General features: G+C 45.8%; 1 protein-coding gene across 2 annotated transcripts in view; it reads left to right on the forward strand.

Moving 5' to 3' along the window:
• PLD2 (phospholipase D2) overlaps positions 1-25,549 on the forward strand; it is a 205,023-nt gene that overhangs the window by 120,243 nt on the left and 59,231 nt on the right. For both annotated transcript variants that reach the window (XM_069215728.1, XM_069215730.1), the window contains 7 exons: positions 2,556-2,708; positions 4,987-5,136; positions 5,881-5,964; positions 8,114-8,192; positions 13,095-13,205; positions 20,825-21,016; positions 22,623-22,773. In XM_069215728.1, coding sequence (XP_069071829.1) covers positions 2,556-2,708; positions 4,987-5,136; positions 5,881-5,964; positions 8,114-8,192; positions 13,095-13,205; positions 20,825-21,016; positions 22,623-22,773 — 920 coding nt within the window. The remainder of the gene's footprint in view (positions 1-2,555; positions 2,709-4,986; positions 5,137-5,880; positions 5,965-8,113; positions 8,193-13,094; positions 13,206-20,824; positions 21,017-22,622; positions 22,774-25,549) is intronic.

Raw genomic sequence — 25,549 nt, forward strand, 5'->3', positions numbered from 1 at the left:
ACACAGGACCCTTAAACTGAATTCTAGGACAACCCCCCTTACTATGATTAACCATATCGACAGTGAGAACTAGAGTAGAAACTCTTCCAGAACACTGATCCAGCTCCTCTACCTCTTCAGCATTCACATTGCTGATTCTCATTTTGGATCCAGAGTTTGTTTGTCTGCAAACTACCTGGAAATGGCCAAACTTACGACACTTCATGCACCTTTTCCCTGCAGCAGGACAATTTGGATTGTTCCCTAAGTGACTGTTGGAACCACAACGATAACAGGCCTTGCCTGTTTGGTTTTGCGCCTTCCTCATTTTAATAGATTTCTCCCTTACAAAATTCACTTCGGTTCCCTCAACTAAATGATTGACACTACGCTCGCTATGATCGCATAACGCATGCGAAACACTTTGTCCACATACAACTCTAGAAGTGACAATCGACCTCTCAATAGCCTTGGCTAAATCAATAACCTCATCCAAAGAGGGATTGCGACAAGTTAGGAGACGCTCTTGAATCTTTTTGGAGTAGCAATGAAAAACAAATTGGTCTCTAATATACGTATCAACCATGTTGCCAAAGTCACATTTAGATGCAAGCACCCGTAAATTAGCCAAATATACATCTACGGATTCATCTGAAGACTGCTTGCACATAGCGAAGTTGAATCTTTCTAATAAAACATTTGAGTCCTCTGAATACTGTTTTTTAATTCTCTCCTTTCCTTCGATGTAAACATCCCAAGTTGCATTGTCTCCTTGCGGCGGTTGAATTACAGGTAAATTGTCAAAAACACGCTGACCAGCTATTCCTAGGTGGTTGAAAAGAAGGGCCAAATTCCTGGATGGTGAATAACTAATAGCATCTATTGCCGATAAATAATTTTCAAAAATTCTCAGCCATTCATTCCATCTTATCTCCGGCTTACCTCCTTTTTGCAAAAAAGGAGGAGGCTGCATGACCAGCTGATTTGATGCCATGTCAACTCAGTGATATTTGAGTCCAAGAAATACACAAAAAGAGATTGTCCTGAGTTGTAAAACTAGCAAACGTAAGTCCCCAAAAGGAAAATATATATATATATATATATATATATATATATATATATATATATATATATATATATATATATATATATATATATATATATATTTTTTTTTTAATTTATAGATCCATTTATAGATTTGCTTGAAGATGTCAGAATTCACACTCAAACAATGTCTAGAACGAAGAGTAATACTGTGTTTCCCAGTTTTTTTGTTTTTTTTTCAAAAGCGGTGGCGTTAGCACGTCGTCCTAGCAACTAACGCATGAAACAGGAAGTAGAGCGCTGTTGTAGAGCACCATTTCCATTAAAATGCGGCTTTCTTTGGCGTAAATGCGTTGCCCCGGCAACTAACGCGCAAAAAACAGGAGACGCGCGTTGCCCAGCAACAATCAGCGCACAGGACGTGCAAGAACACACCCACGCATGCGCGCAGGACAGCTGTGCGCGCGAGTCCACACGCAGCACTGTGCGCTCGAGCGCTTAACGGCAAAAATGGCTCGGGCGCTCCAAAACCTTGAGACAAGCTTCACCAGGGCTTACCTGGCTGTAGAAAATCGCGGTAAGAAGGCGTTTTTTTTCTTTCCTTTAATCTCTGGCAAAACAGCACCATTAAATCTCCGCTTCTGGTCAGGCCGCGCAATCTCACCTCAAATAGCGGTCGGTGGATCATAAACAGTTCACCCCACTCCTGGTACCAAATTGTAGCGTGGGTGATGTGCACAGTACAGGAAAAACGGAAAGGACACCGTACATCCAAATTGTAGATTCTTCTTTATTCTAAGGTAAAGATCCACGACAGCAAGAGAAGTCCTGACAAGTCCAGAGCCAGAGTCTAACTGACCTTCATTCTGGAATCTCACCAGCACTCCGATGCAATGTGCAATAGAGAACATAGAATATGAACACAGACAAAGTAAATGATACACAAACCAAGTAACATATTACACTGTGGTTGGGCTTGTCATTTTTTCCCCCCCTTGTATTTGAGCAACTAGTCATTTATGATGTATAAATGCCGCTCGAAGCAGGGGACATTCTATGGTGGGAAATTCTTCCTGCCGGATGTGACATCACAAGTTTCTCTGTGATATCACAAACACTGACTTCAGTACAAGAGATGACATAGCAAGACATGTATTGACATTGTAAGGGCCAATATCTTTAAAGATAGTAGTGCACCAAACCGAAATCGCCACGCTAGTGCGACCAGATTTCAGAGCATCATTCCTTAGACCACCACCCTCCTGTTGGACTTTCTTCCCTGAGGCTAAGTGGTTCACAGATTTGCAACATGATTTGGACTATGGCAGTGAAAGGTACTAGGTGAGCATGGTCAAGGTTGATTTGCCCCATTTAGGGCAGCAGTCTATAAAAGAATGTTTATTCATGATTGGTAAGCCTGTTTGGTGTTTTGATGCAATGTTTCACAATACCGCTTTGAGAAGTGCTTGTGCTCTGGCGGGCAGGGAAGTCCTCAGTGTTGCGCTCGCTCACATTGTGTCTGCATGTTTCAGGTGGCTGGTGGTGAAAGACTCCTTCCTTCTGTACTTGAAACCAGAGTCCGGGATCATCTCCTTCGTGCTGCTCTTCGATCCTGGGTTCAGCATCGAGGTGGGCAAGAGGTCCACAGAGACCAAATACGGAGTCCGAATCGAGAACTTCTGCAGGTTGGTAACTCAAGTGTCCTCGTGGGAACTTACAGTGAAAATAGGGAGCGCTGGAAAAAAGCACCATCTTTGAACCTGCGCTATACACACACGGAACTTCATCACGTCCAGCTCTCGATGAGGCACAAACATCACTTTCAGGCCAATGTGGGCTGGTGGCACACCTGGTATGTAGCCGATTGTAGGTCTGGCATAATGCAACTTGAGTTCCTTCAACTGAATCTCTTGTCAGTGTATATACAAGGTCCTCTCAAGAATGCAAACACAAGGAAAGTTGTGTTCTCATTGGTTCATTGCTTTCTGATTGGTGGGATTGGATGATGCATCATGTGTACATTTACTACCCGTTATAAGCCCATGGCCCGTGAGGTGCCCTTACTTAAGCCCACGGTTCATCACCTGTAAAGCTGTAGAATCCCCTTGTTTAGCAGGCTGGTCCTTGTTGAGTTTCCTGGTGCAAATGCCACTTATCAATGAAATGACTACATCTAATTCTTCTGCTTGTATTACCTTTACATGAGATGCACCCTGCTGCAAAAATTAACCTCTCCTAGCATTAGCAGCACAGTTATTCCCCCATCAAGCAATGACAAGGCCAATAGGTTTGGCATTTTATGTTGCAAAGTCGATTGACATTTTGTGTCTCTTTTGGGTTGAGATGCTCCTGTTTCCACCTATGTGTTAGCAGTTCCCGTATAACAAGACCGTACAGAGCCTGGACGTACCTGTAAGGGCATGGGTTGATGTCCCAACTGACCGTGCATCTAAGAGGCTAATAGGATTATATCACCTGTCAGGCTTGAGGCCACTCTAGCAGTGTCACACAGATGCGTCTCCTTCCCTTTCATTCCTTTCATGACAAAGTTTATACTTCGCACCCAACTGTGCAGAGCTTCAGCCTGTTACTACATTTATAACCGCAACAGACTCTGCCTTGAAGCCTCAAAGGATGTGTGTGACTCTCACATCAGCTTCTAGCAGGTTGCTGTGTTGTCCATTTTCAGTTGTCGGATTTGTATCTGCATATCCCAAATGCATCCGTCTTACCCTATTACTCATCTCTGCCTGTATTAAGGCGCTTGCCTTTTATTAGGAGAGCTTAATGCCAATCATGAGTGGGGTTGTAACTGAGCACCGTTGGACTTCTAACTCCACTCATTGCAAGCACCAGCAGTATCCAATAACAAGAGATGCTGTCTCCATTAGAAGCACCGCAAACAGCAATTTTTTCTCTCCAGCGGTGGCTAACAGCCACAAGAGTACCGTTCACGAGAACCTGTAGTTTGTCTCCAACCTTCACAGTACCGTGCAGAGTGCCGGATCCCACCTCTTGCACCTCGTTAAGACTTCACTCTCTGTGGATGACACATTAATTTTGGGGGCTCTTCCTACCTTTGACTTTGTTTGCCCAACGATGAAGTTGAATACAGTGATACTGCTGCGAGAGCCTACGTTTACGGTTGTGGAAAAATGGAGGTGGTCTTTCTCTCCTTCCGAATGAAAACCACCCATTTACCCTGTTAGCAGAGCCCCTCTTCCAAATCTGAATGTGATCTACTGCCTTCTTCATGACAATGTCTACCTACCCCAGGAAGGCACTAGAACTGTCCCCTGACAGCAGAGCTGACACATCCCATTTCAGGACAGGATCATCTCAATCTGCCGGTGCTGAAGGGATAGATAGGACATAGACTACGCTTCAGCCTCTCCCTAGATGTCCTGGCACCCCCATCTCTCATGGCCTGAACCCCAGCTCTGGGTAGACCAAGCCTTTGTCCTTCAGGATTAATTGTGCTGAAGAAGGAAGAAGAACGCAGAACCATCCTGCTAGTAGCACCCGAGGCACGCTTATCTAGCCTTCCAAGACACATTGTTTTTGTGGTGTTTGCTAAAGTAGTACATTTTATTATTTATTCCAGATCCAGGTTATGAATGTTTACTATCAAGAAGGAGTGTTTGAAATTAGAAAATCATTAAAACCTGGATACCTTGCCACTAGCAGTGTCAGATGCTTCCTGTAACCTCTACAGGATGGAGACCAGCTGAACCTTGGGAATGTCTCATGAGTCAGCGCCCCACATCAAACTAAATATCACAACTTCTAGCACCGTGACAACAAAGTTGCATGTGACCTGCAAACATAAACACATTTCCATCACCAGTAGTGTAAGAGATGAATAGGCACTAAAACGATTGTCTGTGTGAGCCGCATGCCTGAGTCTTCATGTCCCTCCTGATCACCCAACTCCCACGTTCCACCTTCTCCCTGTGTCCACAGGACCCTCATCCTGAAGTGCAGCAGCTATCGGCAAGCGTGCTGGTGGGGGAAGGAGATCGGCGAACTAGCAGCCAAACGTGGCAAGGACTTCTTGGAGACACACCGGTTCGATTCCTTTGTGCCAGTCCGGGAGAAGACATTGGCCAAGTGGTAAGCTTTCCTTGTTGGATCCACTCTTTGTGGTTACCTGTTTTCTATTGAAAAAACCTTTTGGTACCTTTCCATACTGCGCTCCAGTACAGTGTATCTTTCCTTTGTGAATATGTGTGGCAGGCACAGAGATTCTAGAAAGAATGATATCCATCCACCACATCTGCCACGATGCACAAAAGACAGGTTGAGGAAAGTCCTTGAACCTGGGGGACAATATTTTCAAGTATATTTGCCATTATCATGCGAGTTATTGATTATGTCCATACAAAGGAATGGGTACGTCTGAGTGACTTTTCATTGCTGTCAGTGTGCTTGTTCAGGGTTGTCAAGTTTATGTTCCTTTAGGTGATGCTATCATGGTGGACCAGTTCAATGAAGTCTTCCAACTGTTTGGTGCTATCACTGCTGCCTGAGCATGTTACTCTACAGGGTTCAATGTGCAATGTTCTGTACACCTTCCATAAATGATACTAGGTTTGCAGTACAAGTGATTGCAGGAATATGAAACTGCATTAGTTATTTCCGCAAAAGCATTTCTCCTTAGTCACCAGAAGCGAGTCAGATACACAGTGCTCCTCTATAGCCTGCGCTTGGCCAAACGAGACCAATGCATCATGCAGGGAGGTGTGTTGTGTGCACTTTGAGATCTGGGCTCTTCTGTGCTTCTGTTGTGTCTCTGCCTTGAGAAGATATTTGAAGCATTTCCCAGGGATTCTCATGAGTGATCATTGATTTTTCCAGGTTCGTCAATGGCAGCACCTATTTTGAAGCTGCCGCGGATGCAATGATGCAAGCCAAGGAGGAGATCTTCATCACAGACTGGTGGTGAGTAGCAGTGGTGTAGGGTGGGCACAGTGGAGGTCGCGTGGATGAGTCTCCTAGCTCTCCGCAGTGACATCTGAGGTTTCTAGCGACACAGAGCAAGTCCATCTTTGGCCACAAGTGTTCTCATAATGCCTTCTTATTACTCCACATACCAGACTCGCCAGGACCACAAGCAGGGCTGCTGGGGAGACTGTCTATTCGGGGGGGGACTGGGGGGACCCTCTCGGGTTAAGGTTTGGAAGGATCACCCGCCTTCGGTTGGTGGCCCCCTTCCAATTGGCACAGTTAGCTCTTTCCCATCACAGGTCCTTTTGTATGGTGAGCTGTCTCTCATGTTAGGTTATTTTAGGCTTGTTTTAAAATGTTTATCCCCCTCAGGGTTCCCAGGGGGTGAAAGACTCCTGGTGTCGAGTGCTAGGACTCTGCAAACATTTAAGTCTTCAGACATCTATGAAATGACAGATAATCAATTGACTGGCCAATAGGTGAAAGAGAATGTATGCTTGAGTTGAAAACGTCCAGCCACTTAAGTGAACTTTCAGATTGCTTGTTTTTTTCTTTTTTAATTTTTAAGAAAAAGCTTGTCCCCTGAGTGCAAATATTAGCCCAAAACATAAGGAGGAAACCTATCCATTAAAAAAGAATGACACATAAATGTACAAGGCTTTCTAGGCCGGGCATATGTTGCTAAACACAGCTCTTCTAGAAGCAGGAAGTCAATGCCATCTAACTCGGACAGGGAGTTGCATTGTCTTCCTTGGGTGGATGCAACAAGTAAGGATAGGTTTGCCCTACTGCAGGTTCTTGGTCATCTAATGAAACGCTCATCAAAGCACAGCCTATTGCAATAGTTTATTGTGGAGGGGAAATTAGGACTGAGGTCACCAGGAGCGGTGAGGCCACCAGGCACTGGAATCTCAAATAGAAAACTAGAGCAAGATGTGCATGCGGGGGAACAATAGTTGCCGCGTTTAATCTCCAGAAGGATGACTGTTCATTGTATAGCAAGACGGTACTGAAGACGAAGAGGCGTCTGTCATAATGGAACATTGCCGTCTCCGCTTTACTATTGTCAAGTTTTGGAAAGTTTGTCTGCGCCCACTGCAGAGGGGCGGTTAAACAGGAATAAATAAAAGTGAAAACTCTCATAATTAGCTATGTTGCAGGACCAGAATTTGGGTATCATCTAGATGGGAAAATACTTGCAAGCCGAAGAAAACATAATAAGCAGTGAGATGTACAAATAGAACGGGGCGCGACTGAGGGGGGATTTGTTGGTCTCGGCATGAAAGTGGCTTCCTGAATGAAGGCGAAGGGAGGGTGCAGCCCTGTTTCTGTCTCAAGAAAAACAGAAAAGACTGAGGGCATGAGACTCTGCAGTTACCATCAGAGTCACTGGTGGATGTGGGATTTGAGCTCAGCTGCTGACCAATTGCAAATCATTCGGTCATTTTCTCTCATCTGCTACCCGGTGCAACCAATCAAAGAAGGTGACGGGTGCAGATTCCGTGTGCCTCCCAGGGTGAGTGACTTGGGCCCCACAGACACCGCATCATTCCTGAGCAGGCATCATTGCCAGGCTTTCCGACCTCGTGAAATGGGGTCCCCAGTATGTGTTAGAGTCAGCGTACATGTAGGTGACAACATACGTTCATGGGGATGTGAGAGGCCCAAGCTTTGGACCACTGAATAGATATTCACACAGTGAGTCGATAGCCTTCTCCCATAAACTATTAAACACTTCTATCATGAAGTAGAAAGAGCCAGAATTCTTCAGAAGGTCTTCAAACCTAACACGCTGTGAAGAAAGCAATTACATGTTGGGTACCAGGCCTGCAAGGCAAGGAATGATTAGAAGAATCCGGCTCTGCTGACTTTGGAAAATAATACAGTGTAAGGCTTTGCAAAGTAAATATTGAGACTTAGAAGTTAACAATTTTTACCAAAGATGCCCTCTAGTTGTTGAAAATATAAAATATCCAGCTGGAGAAAGCCTTCTTCACCCCTCCTCCTTCACACTGGCTTATCACTGACACACACTAGACAAACTGTGCTCATTAAACTTGGCTGAATAAAGGAAACAAGAAAACCTTTTTCTAAAAGGCTTAGAATGATGGCTTTGATGTTTCTTTTCTTTTGTTGCACCCAGGTTGAGTCCAGAGGTTCACATGAAGAGGCCGGCAAAGAACGACGACTTCCGACTGGACATCATCCTGAAGCGGAAAGCTGTAAGTTCTGCCTCCGCTGTTCATCCTCTGTGTGGCTGTAGGTTCAAATGAAGTGCACGGCAGGCTGACCCCAGAAGTTGGTGCAACACAGTTCAGGAACCTAAGGGAGTTTCCAAAGGTGACATCATCTGTCATCTGAGGATCACTTGGAAAGCTCCAAAGACAGCAGCAAGCGTCCTTGAGAATCCATTCACCACAGTAAATCCATTGCTGCTTTTGGTACCTCAAAAGCACAGCCCAACATAACCCTTGGAGTGCTGCAGCACAACCCCAAACTCCTTTCATCATCTCTGGACCTTCATACAGGGAAGCCTTTATGTCACCAAAGCAGCGGATTGCAGAGTACCTGAGGAAGCATTTCAGACCATCCAGAGTCACGGCAGCTGATGCCGTCGACCCGTTCAATGCGCTGCACTGTAGGGATTAAATTAGACTTTATAGACACCAAATTGTGGAGCTAGGGAGTAGATACTGAAGTTGTCCATTAAGGGCATGTCCCTGTTCTTAGCTCATGCGAACCCTGTGTGTGATGAAAGTTAGAAACCGATGTCTCAGGAAAATGTGAGGTGAGAGTCACAGGTGTTGGCCCCACCCCAGTGCAGCCTCCTGTTCACCCTAAGCTGTCTCACCTTGGGGTCAGTGGCTGTGCTGGAAAGTAAACTCACGGTGACTTCATTGCTCTGCAGAGCCTGGTTCTTTTGACCTTTTTCCTGGTGAAGAGGCGCTTTAGGTTAGAACGTGTGAAGAGATTTGTTTTGTCTCCTTTTTGGCTGATTCATTTTAAAAAGCCCCTGACCTGCTGCAGATGATTCACCGTTTGACAGAAGGTGCTCCACACAGTCAGCCCTCTCGGACACCATCTTCTGAGGCTGGTACGTGTCAGGCTTTTTCTTGCACCGTCAGCACAAAGACTGATGGAAGGAATGAGCGAACTATTTGTGGTGACATGAGAACAAGCTGCAGTTCCTGAACACGGTGCACTTTGGTCTCAAACTCTCAGGTTCCCCTTCAGTTAAGAAAGGGGGAAGCCTAGAGATTTGGGTGAACAGAGCCCCACCTCGTACTGGCCCATACTGCAGCGCCAAATCCAATGGAGCCTGGTCTTGTACCGCCAGGGGCCGAGGCAACAGGACTGACCCATTAATACACTTTCAATTTCAGGTAGGTTATTGCAGTACCAGGAAATGTACTCAAGTGATCTTGGCCAGCCACAGGCTGTAGAGTGAGATGTATCTGCCCTCTCATTGGTCAGGCTTTCCCAGCAAATATTTATGAGACCCCAGCTAAATCTCTTACTCTGTTCTGTGGTACCCTGGATCCATAAACTATGGGTGCAAATCCAAACCCCTCTTCAAGGAAGAATGCTTTCTTGTATTGGTTGTGTCCATGGTTTAGCAACCTCCATCCTATGGAATGCCTCGAATTAATAGGAAAGCATTCTAATATGCACTCTTATGAGGCAAGAATTCACCAATATCAATGATAGAGCTTCCCCTCTCAGGCTAAAAAAACGTAAAAGGGCAGGCTACAACAGCCGTCTCTGGATCCTCATGTGCCCCTGATAGTGAGTTGTGGCCTCCTATTGACTGGCATGACACAGAAGCGCATTTACTGTCCATAGTCCGAAGGGTAACAGGATGCAGAACTGCTGTTGCTTCTCCTTGGTTATAGTGAACTTTACAGACCCCACCCTAAAGTGTCAGCCAGGATCAGGATACCACTTCCAAGGCCCTTCCTTCCAGCTTCTGTACCTTATGCAGAAGTATGACCGAGCTTCTTCTTTATAGAAACTCTTGGATTTTCAATAAGTTCTTGCAGTCCAGTTTCTTTAGAGCATCTGCTGCCAGCCGGACATCTGTTCCTTCACCGTACATTTTCTGAAGCCATGTGGGTGTTAGTGCACCCACCAGTGTTTTGATTCAACAACTGCAGCTCTTGTGCAGTCTTCTCTGGTTTCGCAGATCTTCCCCAAGGGTAGGTGGCCTCTAGGGTTTTCCATAAGTGTTACTTCTACCCGGGCCCCCTCTTCTCTAGTTACCCTGGTAATCGACAAGGGTAACAGAGGTCGAAGCAGCTCAGGCATTCAGTCTCCGTTTGGCAAGCAAGCTTCAGTTGTGCAATGGTTGCAAGAGCTGGAATCTGTGCCAGAGGTTTTACAGTCTTTGAAGATTTTTCATTCCTAGAACTCGGGGCTAGCTGCTACGATCATCCCTTATTCCAGCCCTGTACCATCTGCAGGTGATCCAGGTCGAGCCAGAGCAGATTGTGTTGTTTACTGGACAAAGTTTTAAAGTTCCATGATTTCTAACCCTCTTATACATGTGATTCTCAGTGTCTTTGTCTGCAAGAAGTGATTAGATTTCAAAGATGTACTTACAAATGGATGTTTAGCTAAGATTGTCCTGAGAAATCTGGATACTAAACTTAAGGGCCCTAAAGATAGGGCTGTTTGTGTCTGTGCACATCATCAAGTTGGGTGCTGTCAAACAAGGTGGAAAGTGTAGCTTCCTCTCTCAAAGCCTCTCTAAAGCAGGAGGATAAGACTTTCGACACATCGGGAACTCACCCGTTAAACAAACTATGTCCCAGTTCATCCTCAGGCATCTCCCAGGTGTGAGTGACATCCATCGGATGCAGTTGATAGGTTTGAAGTCTCAGTCCTGCCGTGCATAGAAGAGAATTATTTTCATGTAGGAAAGGCGGACTCTGGAGGCATGGAGTCATATCATTTCTCTAAGGAGACCTCAAATCACCGACCTCCTGCTCAGTGGTGTCAACCTGTGTAGCTTCAGCATTAAAAATACTTCACACTTTAGGACAGATCATGCCACGAGAGAGCACCAAAATGTCCTCGCCAAGGTCTCAAATATAAATATCTAGTCATTCTTTCTTCAGGATAATACTGCCCTCGCCCTTCCACAGATGGCTCAGAAATCACCAACATAGAGGCCAGTGCACCCCCCTTCCCTTCAGTATTTCAATGAAAGTATGTATGGACGTAGGGAGTAGGAAACTAGCTTCCTTCACTGAATGTTCCTTTGATGTAGGATATATAGTGTTGCCAATCATTATTCCTGAATCCATGTCACATTGAGTTCTTTGATGTTTTTCATGATTTGTCATAGAAACTTTTTCCATTCCTATTCAAAATTTTAACACACTTCCAAGCCCTTAGACTGAACCTTTGGAGGTTCTGATGGTCATGACCACCATCTCACCACGAGGTATGTGGTTCCTGTATTTTCTGTTACCCCACTTACAACAATGTGGACTGCGATCTTGTCTTGATCTCTTTGGGCTAATTCTTTATCGTGCCCGTGTGAAGTTGTGACCTGTGCATCTTGCCAGTGTTTATCCAAGATATCGCTTGAGTTTGTTGTTGGAAGCCACATTTACTAAAGCGTGAGCTTTTAGTGTAAACACCGGTCTGTAGATCTCAACCGATGTCATACAATGTAGTGTAGCTTATCTGCGCCTCCAGTGGCCGCATGGGACATCCACCTCGGTGGCTGACTGATCAGGCACCAACTCCTGCAAAGAAAATGTCCAGTCTTGATGTCCATGTGGACACCTCTTGTCACATTCAGATCTCCTCAAAGTCTTTATTTCATAGAAGGAGTTTTTAACCTTAGAACAGACACAGCATCATCATCCTCTGAAGAGTCGAAGGGCGTTTCCACACTACCTCCTACAGTGGCAGAGGGCTAATGTTTTACATTCAAGCGGTTCCGTCACCAGCAATCACAGGAATTTGGATAAAACATTACAGTGAGTGAGGTAAGAACAGTCTCGGCTCCATCTCACACTGCACACCATCACCTTGGTCATAATGGTGCATGGCTAGGAAACTCGAGAGAGAGATTCTCCGGTCTCCATCTTTATCGGAGACCCCTATGGCTCGTTTAGAGAGCCCAATCCTTTGAGGTCCAGTGGGCCTGGAAATGGGGCTATGGTCCTGTGTCAATAGTTGAGCCCACCATCATGCATCGATTGTATAACTCCAAAATTGGCAGTAGAGTTCCCTTTCCACTGGATGTTTCAAAATGTTGACTTTTCTGTAGGGGGAGATACTCATTTATTGAACAAATTTCTCTTTAGGAGCTGTGGACGCTATGGAATAGGACACTGGAAAATCACCATCAGGTGCCCCCTCCCTAAGTCATTGATTACGCTTGGACTATCACATATGTGGGTGAAGTGATGCAAATACCGAAGACCAGCCGTTTCTAACCTTTGTGACTTCTGTGGAGCCTTACTTAATCATCACTGAAATCCAGGGACCCCCACTGAATCATTATAGGAATCGGGGACCCCCTATTGAGTCATTACTGGAAGCTAGGTACTCCGGCTTAGAAACGTTCCAGGATTTGAAACTAAAAACAGTACACAAAAATACGGAAACAAGCATTCATCAAACAAAGACTCAAATGAGTATGTGTGCTATTTAATACACAAATAAAAATTAAATAAAACTTTTCATTTTTTATGCGGAGGTTGGGGGTTTTCTTCATTCAACTGAGGCCACCAATCATCCACACTAGATTCTGTTTGATGCAGCTTAATTTGTAGCCTCAAGTTTCAAATTCCTTCACATTTACAGAAAGTTTTAAAAAGTTACATTTGACATTTTGCTACTTTATATACACATTAATATTATTTAATTTTCTAAGTAATCAGGAACCCCCTGAGTAGGCATTGTGAACCTTATGGGGTCCCTGGACCACAGGTTAAGAACCACTGCTTTATACAGTGAATATATTAAGGCCTTCACATCTCCACCAGGCGCCTGTGATATTTTCTCAGCATGAACATTGGACAATTTCAATTTGTGAACATTGTTTGATCAGACCGTCATGGAATCCCCTATATTTCCCTGATGTTCTCACTTTCTCTTCCTCGCAGGAAGAAGGGGTCCGGATCTGCATCCTTCTTTTCAAGGAGGTAGAGCTCGCCCTCGGCATCAACAGCGGGTACAGCAAGAGGGCACTCATGCTCATGCACCCCAATATCAAGGTAGGTGACCCGACTGCTTTATTGCCTGCAAATTGCTTTGTCACAAAGTTTATACTTGTTTACCTTGTCTCGTCATTCCCTGGTATGCCATGGCATCCATCGTGCCACAACAGAGTACACGAGAGTCTCTTCACTGTGCACTTTGGGAACCTCGCTTGTTGTTAATGTTTGAAAGATTTTTCCAGCCACTAACGTTTGCTCTTTATTTTTAACTCTTTGTTGTTTGCTCCTGGCTAATCCCCTATCATCAAACACTCTAAAGGTGAAGGGATGATGCTTGCAAAAAGTGTAACCACTCACAATCGCTGGGATATCATTCCAACCCATTTTACTTATGGACACGGTGCCACCTCAGTTTGGCCCCAGCCATGTACTCTTCAGTCTTGGTCCTGCACCAATATGAAGAGTCCAGTCTGAATTGCCAGGCCAGGTCCTCTCTGAACTGTAACAGAGGCAGCCAAGGACCGGCTCCACCCCGCTTAGACCTCCTTAGTAGGCTGTCGCTTGGTTCCTTTGGGAAGTTTTTGATCTGGATGTGTTTGCCCAGGTCAGCGACTACCATGACACCTACCTTTCTCGTAGTGGATGGGCATGTCAGAGAAGGTGGACAGGTCTGTGGGATGTAGAACAGTGATGTATGTGAATTAATGGAAAAATGTAAACTGATAAACCAAATTGAAGGAAACCAAATCATGGAAACCCAATTTTAAGGAAAAACTATTTTAAGGAAATACAAATAAATCAAAAATTAATTACACATTTTAAAGGAAAGATACTTTTAAGTAAAAATTATAAATTAAATTAAACCTGGGTGGAGTTTATGACCAGTAATGGGCTTTTTGGGATCAGTGATGGCTGATACTTAGAGGTGGTCAGGAGTTTTTAGGTGTCAGGCGAAGAAAGGGGTTGTTAGGGCTAAGCAATGGGTAGAGTTTAGGGGTGGTGAGATGGTTTTAGGGTTCACAGATGAGTAGAGCTTAGGGGTGTTAGGTGTCTTTAGGGCTCTGGGTTCAGTGTTGAGAGGTTTCGGGGTTCATGGATAGATAGAGTTTAGGGCTGATGAGGGTTTTTAAGGTTCAGTAATGGGTAAAGGTTAGGGGTGGTAAATAGCCTTTAGGGTAGGATTAGGTGGGGTTTAGGGTGATGAAGGACTTTAATGATTCAGGGATGGGTAGAGCGAGGATGCAGAAAGGAGTTTCTGGGGTCCTGGGATGGGTAGAACGAGGATGCAGAAATGGGTTTCTAGGGTCCCGGGATGGGTAGAGTTTAGGGATGGTGAGGGGTTTTAGGGCCCATTGATGGGTGGTGTTTAAGGGTGGTGAGGGGTTTTAGAGCCTGTTGATGGGTGGTGTTTAAGGGCGGTGAGGGTGTTTTAGGATTCAGGGTGGAGCCTGGGTGTGGTAAGTGGTTTTACGCATTCAGAGATGGTTGAGGATTAGGTGTAAAAAGGGGTTTTCGCATTCAGGAATGGGGGGAGTTTAGAGGTAGTGAGAACTTGTATAGTTCAGGGATGGGTGTAGTGTAGGGGTAGAAACGACATTCAGGGATGGGTGCAACCATTGTATTTACAAATTAAAATATAAGCATGCAAAAGTCATTATTGAACAAAAAGACATTCTATAATTGGTGTCTATGAAAGAGTGAATGCCATTCATTGTGAAAATTTCCTTTAAACAGTTTAGGTGAAATGGTTTCTCAGTAATGGTATTCAATGAAATTGTGTTTCTATAAAGTCACATAAAACCATAAAACAGATCAGTGCATGTAGTTAGTTAGCTTTGGTTTTAGGGCAGTCAAGATTGCTTCTTCTCATCCGCACTTGGCGGCTTACATGGTGGTAAACAGGTGAACGTAATATGGTGCCCACCTGCTGTAGTGTATTTTTAAGGCTTGCTGTTTTCAGTGTTTATTTTTTTGTGAATCCCAGTGAATTTACAGTTCGTTTTTGCCACGAATTCTAAACATGAATGGTTTTCAATGAGTCTATATTTTGCTGAGACAAACATTTGCCTGACAATTGTTTCCCATGTTTACAATATAGAGTCTATACTGTAGTTGCGTTACCTGCAACCTGGGGTGATGTACACTGGAGTATTTACTTGTTTCTCAGTCAATACAGGAGAACAGAGATGTGAAGCGAGGCACTCTAGAGGGACACTGGAAGGGAGGGGGCAGACTGGATGGGGGAGAGGCGGGGGTTTCAATGTAGGAAGATGGACTTAGATGAGGTCGATGGGTGACTTGCACTGAGTGGTCGTTGTTGGGAACACCTGTCAGGAGAGTTAGAGTTTCTGGGCTCCCTTCCATCTGGAACTGGAGGACTGGTAAGTAATAACCGGTCTAGAGTGAGGAGGCAGCATGGACGTCCCTGCGAAGGGATGGACACGGTAGGCAATGCTGGGGGCAGCATGCAGAATAGGGGGCAGCATGCAGAATAGCAGACACCACCAGCTCCCTGAAGTGAAGTAAGATTAATTCATCTGTAAGGCGGCTCTGAATAAAGCAGGCGTTGTGTGTACGCGGTGCCACGCTGAAGCCGGAGGTGGTCACAGTAACGACAGTGCAATAGTGAGCATTAGTCACATCTGAACAACCCAAACATTTATATGTAGTGAACATTACAACAGGTGAGATGTATACGTGTCTCTGGGTGCAAATGTTAGAGGGTGACCTAGTGAACACTAGAGGTGGTGCTACTGTGCGTTTAATGCAGACAATGCCCCCAGCTCCTTGACCGTGTATGCACCGCTCTGGGGCTCCCATGAACAACAGGATGATCTTTACAGCACGTGGGGGGAGGGGACACCCACAGAAGAGGACAAGACTCCTACCCTATGATCATGAGTCTGTCTGCAGGGGTCAGGAGGCACGGCAGAGAAGGTGTGGCACGGAGGGTGGTGATCCCAACTAAATCTCTCCATAAGTCCATGTTTTCCCCGTCCATCATAGAAAGGAAGGTGTTCTTGGGTCAAGGACAGCATACATGACCCTTCAAGTGTGGGCATCAATGCGCCAGGTTGCTCTGCACATTGAAAGCACCAGGCTGCCCTACCCAAAACGAAAGGCTTTCTGCTGCCGCATGCCCACCTCTAAGCTCGGCCCCTCCCCAAACCTCAGCCATAAGGCCAACCCTTTCCAAACTTAAGCCCTGGGACTGGCCCCCCTCAACCTAAGCCTTGATACAGGAAGGCCAGCCCTATTGGGGCATCACGCCCATGGACATGGCAGCACCACAAAAAGACCACTGCCCTATTGTCGGGCCACCTGCTTCCGTAGACGGAGGGCAACGCCAGCCTACCGCACGGCCTAGTTACCTCATCCTGTCTGCCTCCAGCTGCTCCACACGCCCTTGCTGCCCTGGCCGTGAACCCTCCTCTGAATATGATTCCCCTGTCTCAGCAGCCATACTGGAATGGTATGAACTGGTGGTGGTTTCTATTTTAACTCAAAAATGCCAATTTCACTGAGGGTGGCTTCCCAGGAGGCATGAATTACAGTAGAGGCTTGAAAGGAGAGTTGTTGCTGCCTTGGAGTGTTCTTGAAGGTGGGCATGTAACCATGAAAGAGCAGCAAGGTTGTCAGGAGAGCCTTCATGGACCTGCAAGGAACAGGAAAGGGTCTTAACACCTTCTGTCCACTGTCATTGACTATTGATCTACAGCCTCCATGGTGCCTCCTGGGCACCAGCCGTGTGTATTTTGTAGACTAGCATTGATTAGGACAGTGCAGGAGGCAGTAGACAGATAGCAAAACGTGAGCACAGTCTGGGCATTTCCAACAGCGTTACTTAGGATGTCCTGCCACCAGCAACAAATGTGGGATCGGCACCGTGCTGAGAAAAGGATCCCGAATGCCCGGGTTCAGCTCGTGAGCTTGTTGAGTGTCTTGGGTGTTTGGAAAAGCCGGCATGGATTGGTTAATGGCTTCTAGGATTTCTGAAGACTGCAGATTAGTTCCACACCTGGGAGATGACCCACAGCTGCTTATCTGGAACTTTCCGAGGGTTCTTGGTTTGGCGCTGGAAAAGGTGCAGTTACAGGGAGTCTTGAGTTTAAGGCAGTGTGGCTTGTTTTCTGCTTCTTTACTCCTCTTATATCTTTTACCTGCCCTTCTGTACATTCTTCCTAATTCTGTCGCTGGTCAGGGGCCACCTGACAACCTCTCTCTGCGTCGCCTCCTCTGATAGTTGTCCCTGTGCATCAATCCCCATTTCCCTTTATCCCAATACTAATAGTCCTTTCCTTTCTATTCTTGAACTCTACCATCTCTAACAACGTTTTCTCCTCTCTTCCCGACCTTCTGGTTCAGTCTTCTGAGCTCCTCTCTATTTACTCAATTTTGCCTCATCCTCACGTCTGGTCCAAACGTGACCCGGACAACACTGCAGTCTTCTTCTTTCATCCTTAACTGCATTAAGATCTCCCATCATTTGAGCTTCACTTAAGAAGCATCCTCAGTCCCGGTTTACTCCTGCCCTCCACTCAGTGGGTGTCTCTAGGTGGGGGGGAGTGATGGCGATTCATAATCTGTTCATCTGCTGTCCATCCCCATATGTCATCTCTTCAAACCTATGAACTGGACTCTGTTAAAGATCCATACTATCAGAATTTAACAATCCCTCATCCTCCTCACCCCCAGCCTATTCACCACCTTTCATTTTCTTGCCTCCACCTTCCCACTGTCTGTTATGTTTTCTTTGTTTCTCCTTTTGACTTTGCGAACCTTTCTGTCCTAAAAATACTGAAATACAATGGGTTAACCTTTCTCCTGTCATTCAACCTTCTCCAATCTCTGCTGTGGCTAATCCCTCATGTTTCTCATTATTCCCTGTTTTTGACTCAAAGCTCCACTTTTTCCATTGGTGCGACAATGCTGCTGCGACCCCTGGGGTCCTGTCCAAGCCTCCCTACCCCAAGCACTGTCCTTTCAGCTTCCTTTTCTTTATGGTTTTTAGGGTCGAGCGCAAAGCGCTCTGTCCCTGGTCTAATCTCTCTGTGGGTTTGTAACCACTTCCATGTCACTCCCAACAGTTTGGTTGGTTCGTGGGCTTGCCTTTTTGAAAATCGATTGATTTCATTAGTGAAAGGCATGCATATGTCATGCCTTTTCCGGTGTTTAACCCGCCATGAGCACACTGGCCATCTACTGAAAACATACAAGGCTCCATGTTTTCAGCTGGTTTCTGGACTACTTTATGTTTTCATTTCCTGCGCAGCACAATCTCGCTGGGCAGAAGTGAGCGCTTTGCATAACATCGACCCTGTTACATGGATAATTGCACTTTGGCCGATACGTTTCACTGCGAGCGAACTTTTATTTCATTTTGTGTCTCTGCTTTGCGCTGATGGCGTCTGTTGGCTCACTTATGTAAAACTTTTACTTTTCAGTTTATGTGGCAAGAAAAGTCCGGTTAGATATGTGAAACTATTTTACTTTTCATTTTCAGTTTATGCGGCAAGAAAAGTCTGGTTAGGAGTTTACAACGCCAATAGCTCTAACGCAAGCAAATGCAAGATCCATTGCATTGCAAATGCCTGTTTTATTCTGCATGTACCTGCCCGTTCCTCTTTCCTTTAAAAACACTGTTATTTTAGTATCCCATTAAAGTCTACTGATGATCCTTCACTTCCTTCTAATTTCTATGATTTTGTAATCTCTAATCACATTTGTTCCTCTAATGTACCGCCCTCCTCATTCTTTCATACGTCTCTGCTGCATTCGATACCGCTGTCCACTCTGTCTCTTTCAGCATCTCGTTATTTGTTCTTTTCCCATCTCTTCTGTTGCACTTACTCTGTTTCTTGGCCTAATAAGCCCCCAAACCCCATACATTGCTTCCTCCTTTCTATGGGGTGAGGGTACCAGTGGGGTGGGTTCTGAGCCCAGTACCCTTTACTATGTATACTTCTCTCAGGGATCATCACTCCCTTCTTAGGTCCTCAGGTATTCCCCTTGTTTTCTTTTTTCACCCATTTTTACTCCAGGATGTCTTGCGTGACAAATTGACCCATCTAAAACTGAATTATTTTCCTGTCTGTGGCCTCTCACTCGTCCCCTCCCCCTCATGTTCTCCATTTACATTGTTAATGCTTCTCTCTGATATATTTTATTAAGTCCCACTGGTGTAGGAGGCTGAGGGATGGGCTGCAGAGAAATTCGCCTCCTAGCTCCGGGTATCTTTGTAAGTGTGGAGCTGTACTCGCAGGCCATGAGAGATGAAGTGTTCAACAGAAGCCCCACAGGAAGGCCTTACTTCGTTGAATTTGTATCTGGAGCCCTTGACTTCGTGAATCAAGGAATTATGAGTCTCTATAAATGAAATGCGGATGACACCAACACCTACTTACAAAAATCCCTCATCTTAGTCTTCTCCTTCACCGGACTCTGCTCTTGAACGGCTGATAAGGGTGGGGTGCTTAATTTAATCCCTGAAAACAGATAGTTCTTTCTTGTGAGGCAAAATGTAAGACCTAAGCTGAGCCAGTTCTCCTTGATGAACTAAAAGTCACTGATGTCCCCCTTCCCAATCTTCTACAGTAAAATCTCTGGCCACCAGCCCTAGACTCATTGCTTTTCCACAAGTAAGTGACTGCAAAAGCAACCAATTTCCATTTCACTTCACTCATCCAGAACAGCGTCTGTGCGCTGTGTATATTCTGCTCGGACAGTAGCAATGCCATGCTTGTAGAGGTGCTCCACACGTTGCTCGGCCCACTTACGGCTCTCCTACAGTCCGCTGCGAGACTCTTCTTTTCACGTAGAAAGTTCCGCCGGATCTCCCTAGTCACCAACTTACATCGGATGCCAAGTGAAACAAGTAAAATACAGCATCGGACAATTCTTCTATAAAGCGCTGCGCCCGAATCCCTCTGTGTTCTTTCCCATTTTCTTGCTAGTTCCACCCCTGCTCTCCGGTGGTCATGTGTGTTGAAATCCTTACGACTGTGCTTTCCTCTTCCTAACAGTCCCTTCATCCAGTTGGAATTCCATTGATTTCTGAGGCTCTATTTATAAAGTGCTTTTTATTAGTTAATAACAAAAGGGTGGTGGCTGGTGCGGTCCCTAAAGCCTGCGAAGGATGTGTCTGTATTTGGACCAGAGCGGTCAAAACGTGCACTTAAGAGATAGGAAACGCCAGTCTTGTCAGATTGGGCCTTGCAGCAACCTGAATCCTTCCCTCTTGGAAGTGTGCAGCAAGGCCTCACTGATGGTGAAAGGTAACTAGTTCAAGGCCCTTGTAGGGGCACAGTGTGAGGAAACTGGAGACTGCGATGGCAGAGGTCTGGTAACATTCTAGAAGGAATTCAGCCACGGTCTGGTTGTGAGACTCTCTTGTACCAGGGATGGCGGAATACGGGGACAGCGCTGAGTATTTTGAGGTGTGGAGGAGCTAAAATGATCCAGGTCACAAATCTGAACAATCTTAGCAGGCCTCAAGTTGAGCTTTGAACTCTGCGTGAATGCATGCTTTGGGAGTGTTGATTAAATTATAGTGGGTTTTAGCTGGACATGAGAGGATTAAGTTGTCTAGATGGAGCTGAACGAGTGTCATGTTGCCATCACCTTGGACTTGTTAGTTCCAGTGGTCACTTCTCCTCCTGTCCCCTCTTGTTCTTTAGGTCATGCGTCACCCAGATCACGTATCGTCCATCATCTTTCTCTGGGCCCACCACGAGAAGATGGTGGTCATTGATCAGTCCGTGGCGTTCCTCGGAGGTTTGGACCTTGCATACGGCCGTTGGGATAACCACGATTACCAGCTCACTGACGTCCCAGCGCACTGTTTCCAAAGCCTGCACGCCGAACAGCAGGTAAGAGATTCAGAGGTACATTTAGTGTTGAGCGTTTTCAGGTGATGGCTCTTGCCGGACACGTTATCACCTCAGTGGTGCCAACATAGGAGCATGGACTGGAGGCTTCACTGCTTACAGCCCACTTTTATTCCCTCACATTGAATATGTGCATTGCTGAATATTTGGCACATTGTCCATGTGAGGCCTGTAAAAAACTGTGTCATGGTTGGTTTGTGAGTTTCTTAACCTTTCAGCCACACTATGGCTTGCATTTGGCTATCTTGAAATGACCATCAGAGGCAATTCCTCTGCGGGTGGTGATGGGCTTAACCGATATTGCAAGTCCTATGCAAGCTTCAGGGGGTTCCTTATTAAAACGTACCCTTCAAATATATAGAACTAAAAATGCAGACTGCCAAAATTGCCATGTTACATAAATATCTCCCTATAAAAATGTCAACTCTTTTTATAATCCCAAATCCGGTCAAACTCAATGTCATTTATTATAGGACAGGGTTAATTTTATTAATTTAAGCCTGGTCTAATATTATTTGCCAACAGATTTGGCCATTCCCAGGCGTTCCATCGGATCTGTACATTTGTCCTGTCACTGGGGGACCTATTGATATAAGTTTCATTTGTGGTTATTCCGCATTTATGGTCACTACCACGCTGTCCTGTTGAAGACACTGGGAATTGCTCACGTGGGTCGAAACATTGACATACTTGTAACATGTGGGAACTGTACTCTAACTTTGAGTCTTGTTTCAAAGGAGTTATAATACTAAACAGCCTCCAGTATTTGCCTTGCATATAACACCAGAACACTTATCACCCATGTCACTATTCACTGTGACTGCTCTGACAGTTGGAGCACCTACATTGTGTTAATTGTATTTGAAAACTGCACACAGTGTATAAATGTAACTACACATATCTTTCTGGTTATTGAACAATTGTTTTGAAGGCCAAGGAAATATAGGCTTAACAACGTCCTCTGATGGTACCTTTGTTCGGTATTGTCATTTTATGCAGCCTCCTAGGAATACATGAAGGCCCCATAAAACACCGCTAATAGTATTTGACAGCAAGCGTTCAATTCTGGGTTAGGTTAATAATATATTAGTTTGGGGAAACATTAACGTACAGTTACAATTCGGACAGGGTGTTTTTGAAGTAGGGTGTGTGCATCTGTTTTCGCAGGTGACACAAGGTCTCTGCTGTCCCTGCATCTTAGCCACACTGATCCTTGACTGCCCCATCACAGCAACCCAACCCCGCCACCACCAGCTAGACTACACCTCCCTTCTCCATGACCACCTCTTCCCATCAGCTAAATGCCATCTTCGCCGCCCTATGCATTTCCCAATTATTTCCGAAGGGTTTTCTGGTGAAGCCAGGGCAGATCTGAGCATGTTCCCTCTGTCGTCATTCTCTGCGGCTTCATTTCATGTGAAGTTTTGCCCGGCTTCTTTCCTTTCCTGCCTCTGAACTCTCTGGTTCATCTCTTTCCGTATGTCTGTCTGTCTGTGTCTGTCTGTCTCTCTCCCCCTCTCCTCCTTGCCTTGCAGAGAGCTCCTCCTGCCTGCAGTGACAGTGCCTGCATTGGTTTGTATCTCACTAGACCAACCTCGAGGAAGCCAGCTGCAATGGTGTGTCTCAGCTGCTCAGCGCGGGCTGCCCCCCTCTGGATGAGAACCAGCAGCTGTGGCTGGGGAAGGACTACAGCAACCTCATCCTCAGGGACTGGGTGCAACTGGACAAGCCCTTCGAAGGTGAGTGGTGCCAAGGTGTGCGCAGCATGGGTTCCCGGAGGGTGGACGGACACATAACACATATTGAATGTGCGACAAGACAATAGCACCAAAAACAGAGAACGCTGGTGGATGCAATCGGTGTGGATTTCAGTAAGGACTTAGGCACTGTTTCCAAATTTAAGCATGAATTAGACATTGTTGCAAACTGAAGACTTATTTCCGCAAATATTTAAACTATGTTCCCAACAGAAGACTCAAATCAGGAGGGCTTAGACACTGTTCCTAAATAAACACTCATTTTAGCAAGGACATAGACACTGTTCTCAACAGAAGGTTTAGTTCAGCGAGGAGCTAGTCGCTGTTCCCTACAGTAGACCTGTTCCGGCTGAAAGAAGGCAGCGAGGCAGCCTCCGGGTGGGTCGCTGAGTGGTGGTTTCAAAGATGAGCCACATAAAGAAACCAAGAAACAAGCCCCCGTGAGAAGAGTGATGTGGTGAAAATGAGAAATAAGGCAGGACCCCCAGCTGAAGGAGGCTCATCAAATCCATTGCATGTACCTGCAGTTCTACAAGTCTTAAGTCAACTTGAGACCCATTTTCTTTACAACCTTTGCATGAGTGGGACAAACTGAGCTCCACTTGGCAAAAGCTGGACCCAGGATGTAGAATCCGAACTGTTTAAAACTATTAATTCAGTGGAATGTCCATCCGGAATGCTAGTTCTCTTCTGAAGACCAAGTCTCCCCATGGCGGTTGACCAATGTTGCATAGATATTGAAGTATTTGGGAGCTAGCAGAGTCGCGGGCTCCAGTTTCAGCCTGCGGCAACACTTTAGAAGAGTTTGGTCTCTGCCTTTTCAGTTGTACAAGGATTACTCAAGTGTGTATCCCCCACCAACCCTCAAGGCCAGCTGCTCTAAAGACTTCCCATCCTTTCTCCCAAGCAAAACATCGGGCAGCTCGTGGGGATCTGTTTCCACCCCGCCCGGAACAATATTTTCCTATGTTTCGTAGATGACGCAGTGTGTGTAGCTACTGTTGTGTTGAGGGATTTTTACATGCGAATTGCTGACCGGCCGGCCGGCAGACCTGCACTACACAATGGAAGCATAAAATATACAGTGTTTTTAATGTAGTAACAGAAATGTATGGAAAGATTAGAAACTCATTAAAAAAAGGAATCCCAACATGGCCTAAACAATCGCCGACAAGTACAATCACCTCGGTTGATCCTCACACCACTGTTGACATATTGTCGATTACTGGTAGCAAACAATTCCAACGAATCACAGGATGTGAGAAATGGTTCCTTGATGCTCAAATATTCCCTCGTGCATTTTTTTTTAAATTACCACCGGGACATGCAAGTTTACGGATCTGGAGTAGATACCAGGACTCAAGTACTGTTACAGGGCGGTAACATTCCCTTCCATAAACATCTCTTGCTGGAGCCCTCTGTTGTTCTAATGAGTCCATCACACCCCCTCCATGTTCTAAATCATACAGGTTAGAGTTCAAATCGGTGAACACGCATAGTTTACAAGTTGCTGCTTTTGCAAAGATGGCTCTTCAGAAGCATTCGTGTGAGTTGCTGTTTACAGAAATTTGATTAATTTTTTACTGCTACTTACATTTCTGAATCATCTCAGTCATTATCTTAGGAAGGAATTCTGTGTTAGATGAGACAGATGAACTTTGTGTTCTGTTTGGAACATATAAACATCCTGAGTGTGCCAGCATTTTTCTGGCCTCTCCTAGTAACTGGAGAGTGTCCCTTCTTGGCAGCATCAGAGCTCTGAAGGGCGCGTGAACCTTACTGAGAAGTCTCATGTGTGGTGCGCGTGGTTTACTTCGTCCACCCAAGCCGAAGGCATCGAAATGTCTACCTTTTATTTATGTGAAAAGAGTCCTACACCGCCCCAGTCCAGCAGAACTCTGATGATCGGCCAAGCAAGCTGCCAACTAGTTGCACCGTCACCATGAGTGGATCATTAACAGAACCAAAGAGATCAGAAGAATCAAGCAGCTTCTTTTTAAATGTGGTGCCCATGTCACCACCTTGTGAACATATAGGCCCTCATTACGACTTCGGCAGTCTTGTAAAAAGACCGCCGTAGCCGCCGGCGCCACAATACCGCCAGTGCTGGCGGCATGCTTGGCCCCCTATTATGACTCTTCCGTTGGGCCAGCGGACGGAAACAGCGTTTCCGTCCACTGGCCCAGCGGAAAAGTCACATCAACATTGAAGCCGGCTCGTAATCGAGCAGCCGTAATGTTGGTGTTCAGCTGGTGCAGCAGCGCCCGTCGCGCATTTCACTGCCTGTAATTCGGGAAGTGAAATGCGCCATGGGGCTGTGCCTGGGGGCCCCTGCACTGCCCATGCCAAGTGCATGGGCAGTGCAGGGGCCCCCAGGGGCACCCCGAGTCCCCCTTACCGCCAGCCTTTTCATGGCGGTGTTTACCGCCATGGACAGGCTGGCGGATGGGGATTATGACCGCCCAGCTGAAGCCTGGCGGTATACTGGAGAGACCGCGGTATGACTGTGGTATTACCACCAGTGTTCCGCCGACCGCCGGGGTCATAATGACCCCTTAATGTATCACCTTTTGTCATCAAAACTGAATGAATGAACTATACATACAAAGCGCAAACAGTGCCTTTAGCAACTTATCCCAGCACTAGAAAAGCACGATAAGAACCAGTGTAGCCAGGGTCAGGAAAGTTGAGAGAAGAGCCAAATTATAAGGCCTTTGAGGGAAGCGAAGGGGTCAGGAATGCACCTCTTCGTAGGTTC

The sequence above is a fragment of the Pleurodeles waltl genome, chromosome 12 (genome assembly GCF_031143425.1).
Source record: "Pleurodeles waltl isolate 20211129_DDA chromosome 12, aPleWal1.hap1.20221129, whole genome shotgun sequence".
In the NCBI taxonomy this organism is placed as follows: domain Eukaryota; kingdom Metazoa; phylum Chordata; class Amphibia; order Caudata; family Salamandridae; genus Pleurodeles; species Pleurodeles waltl.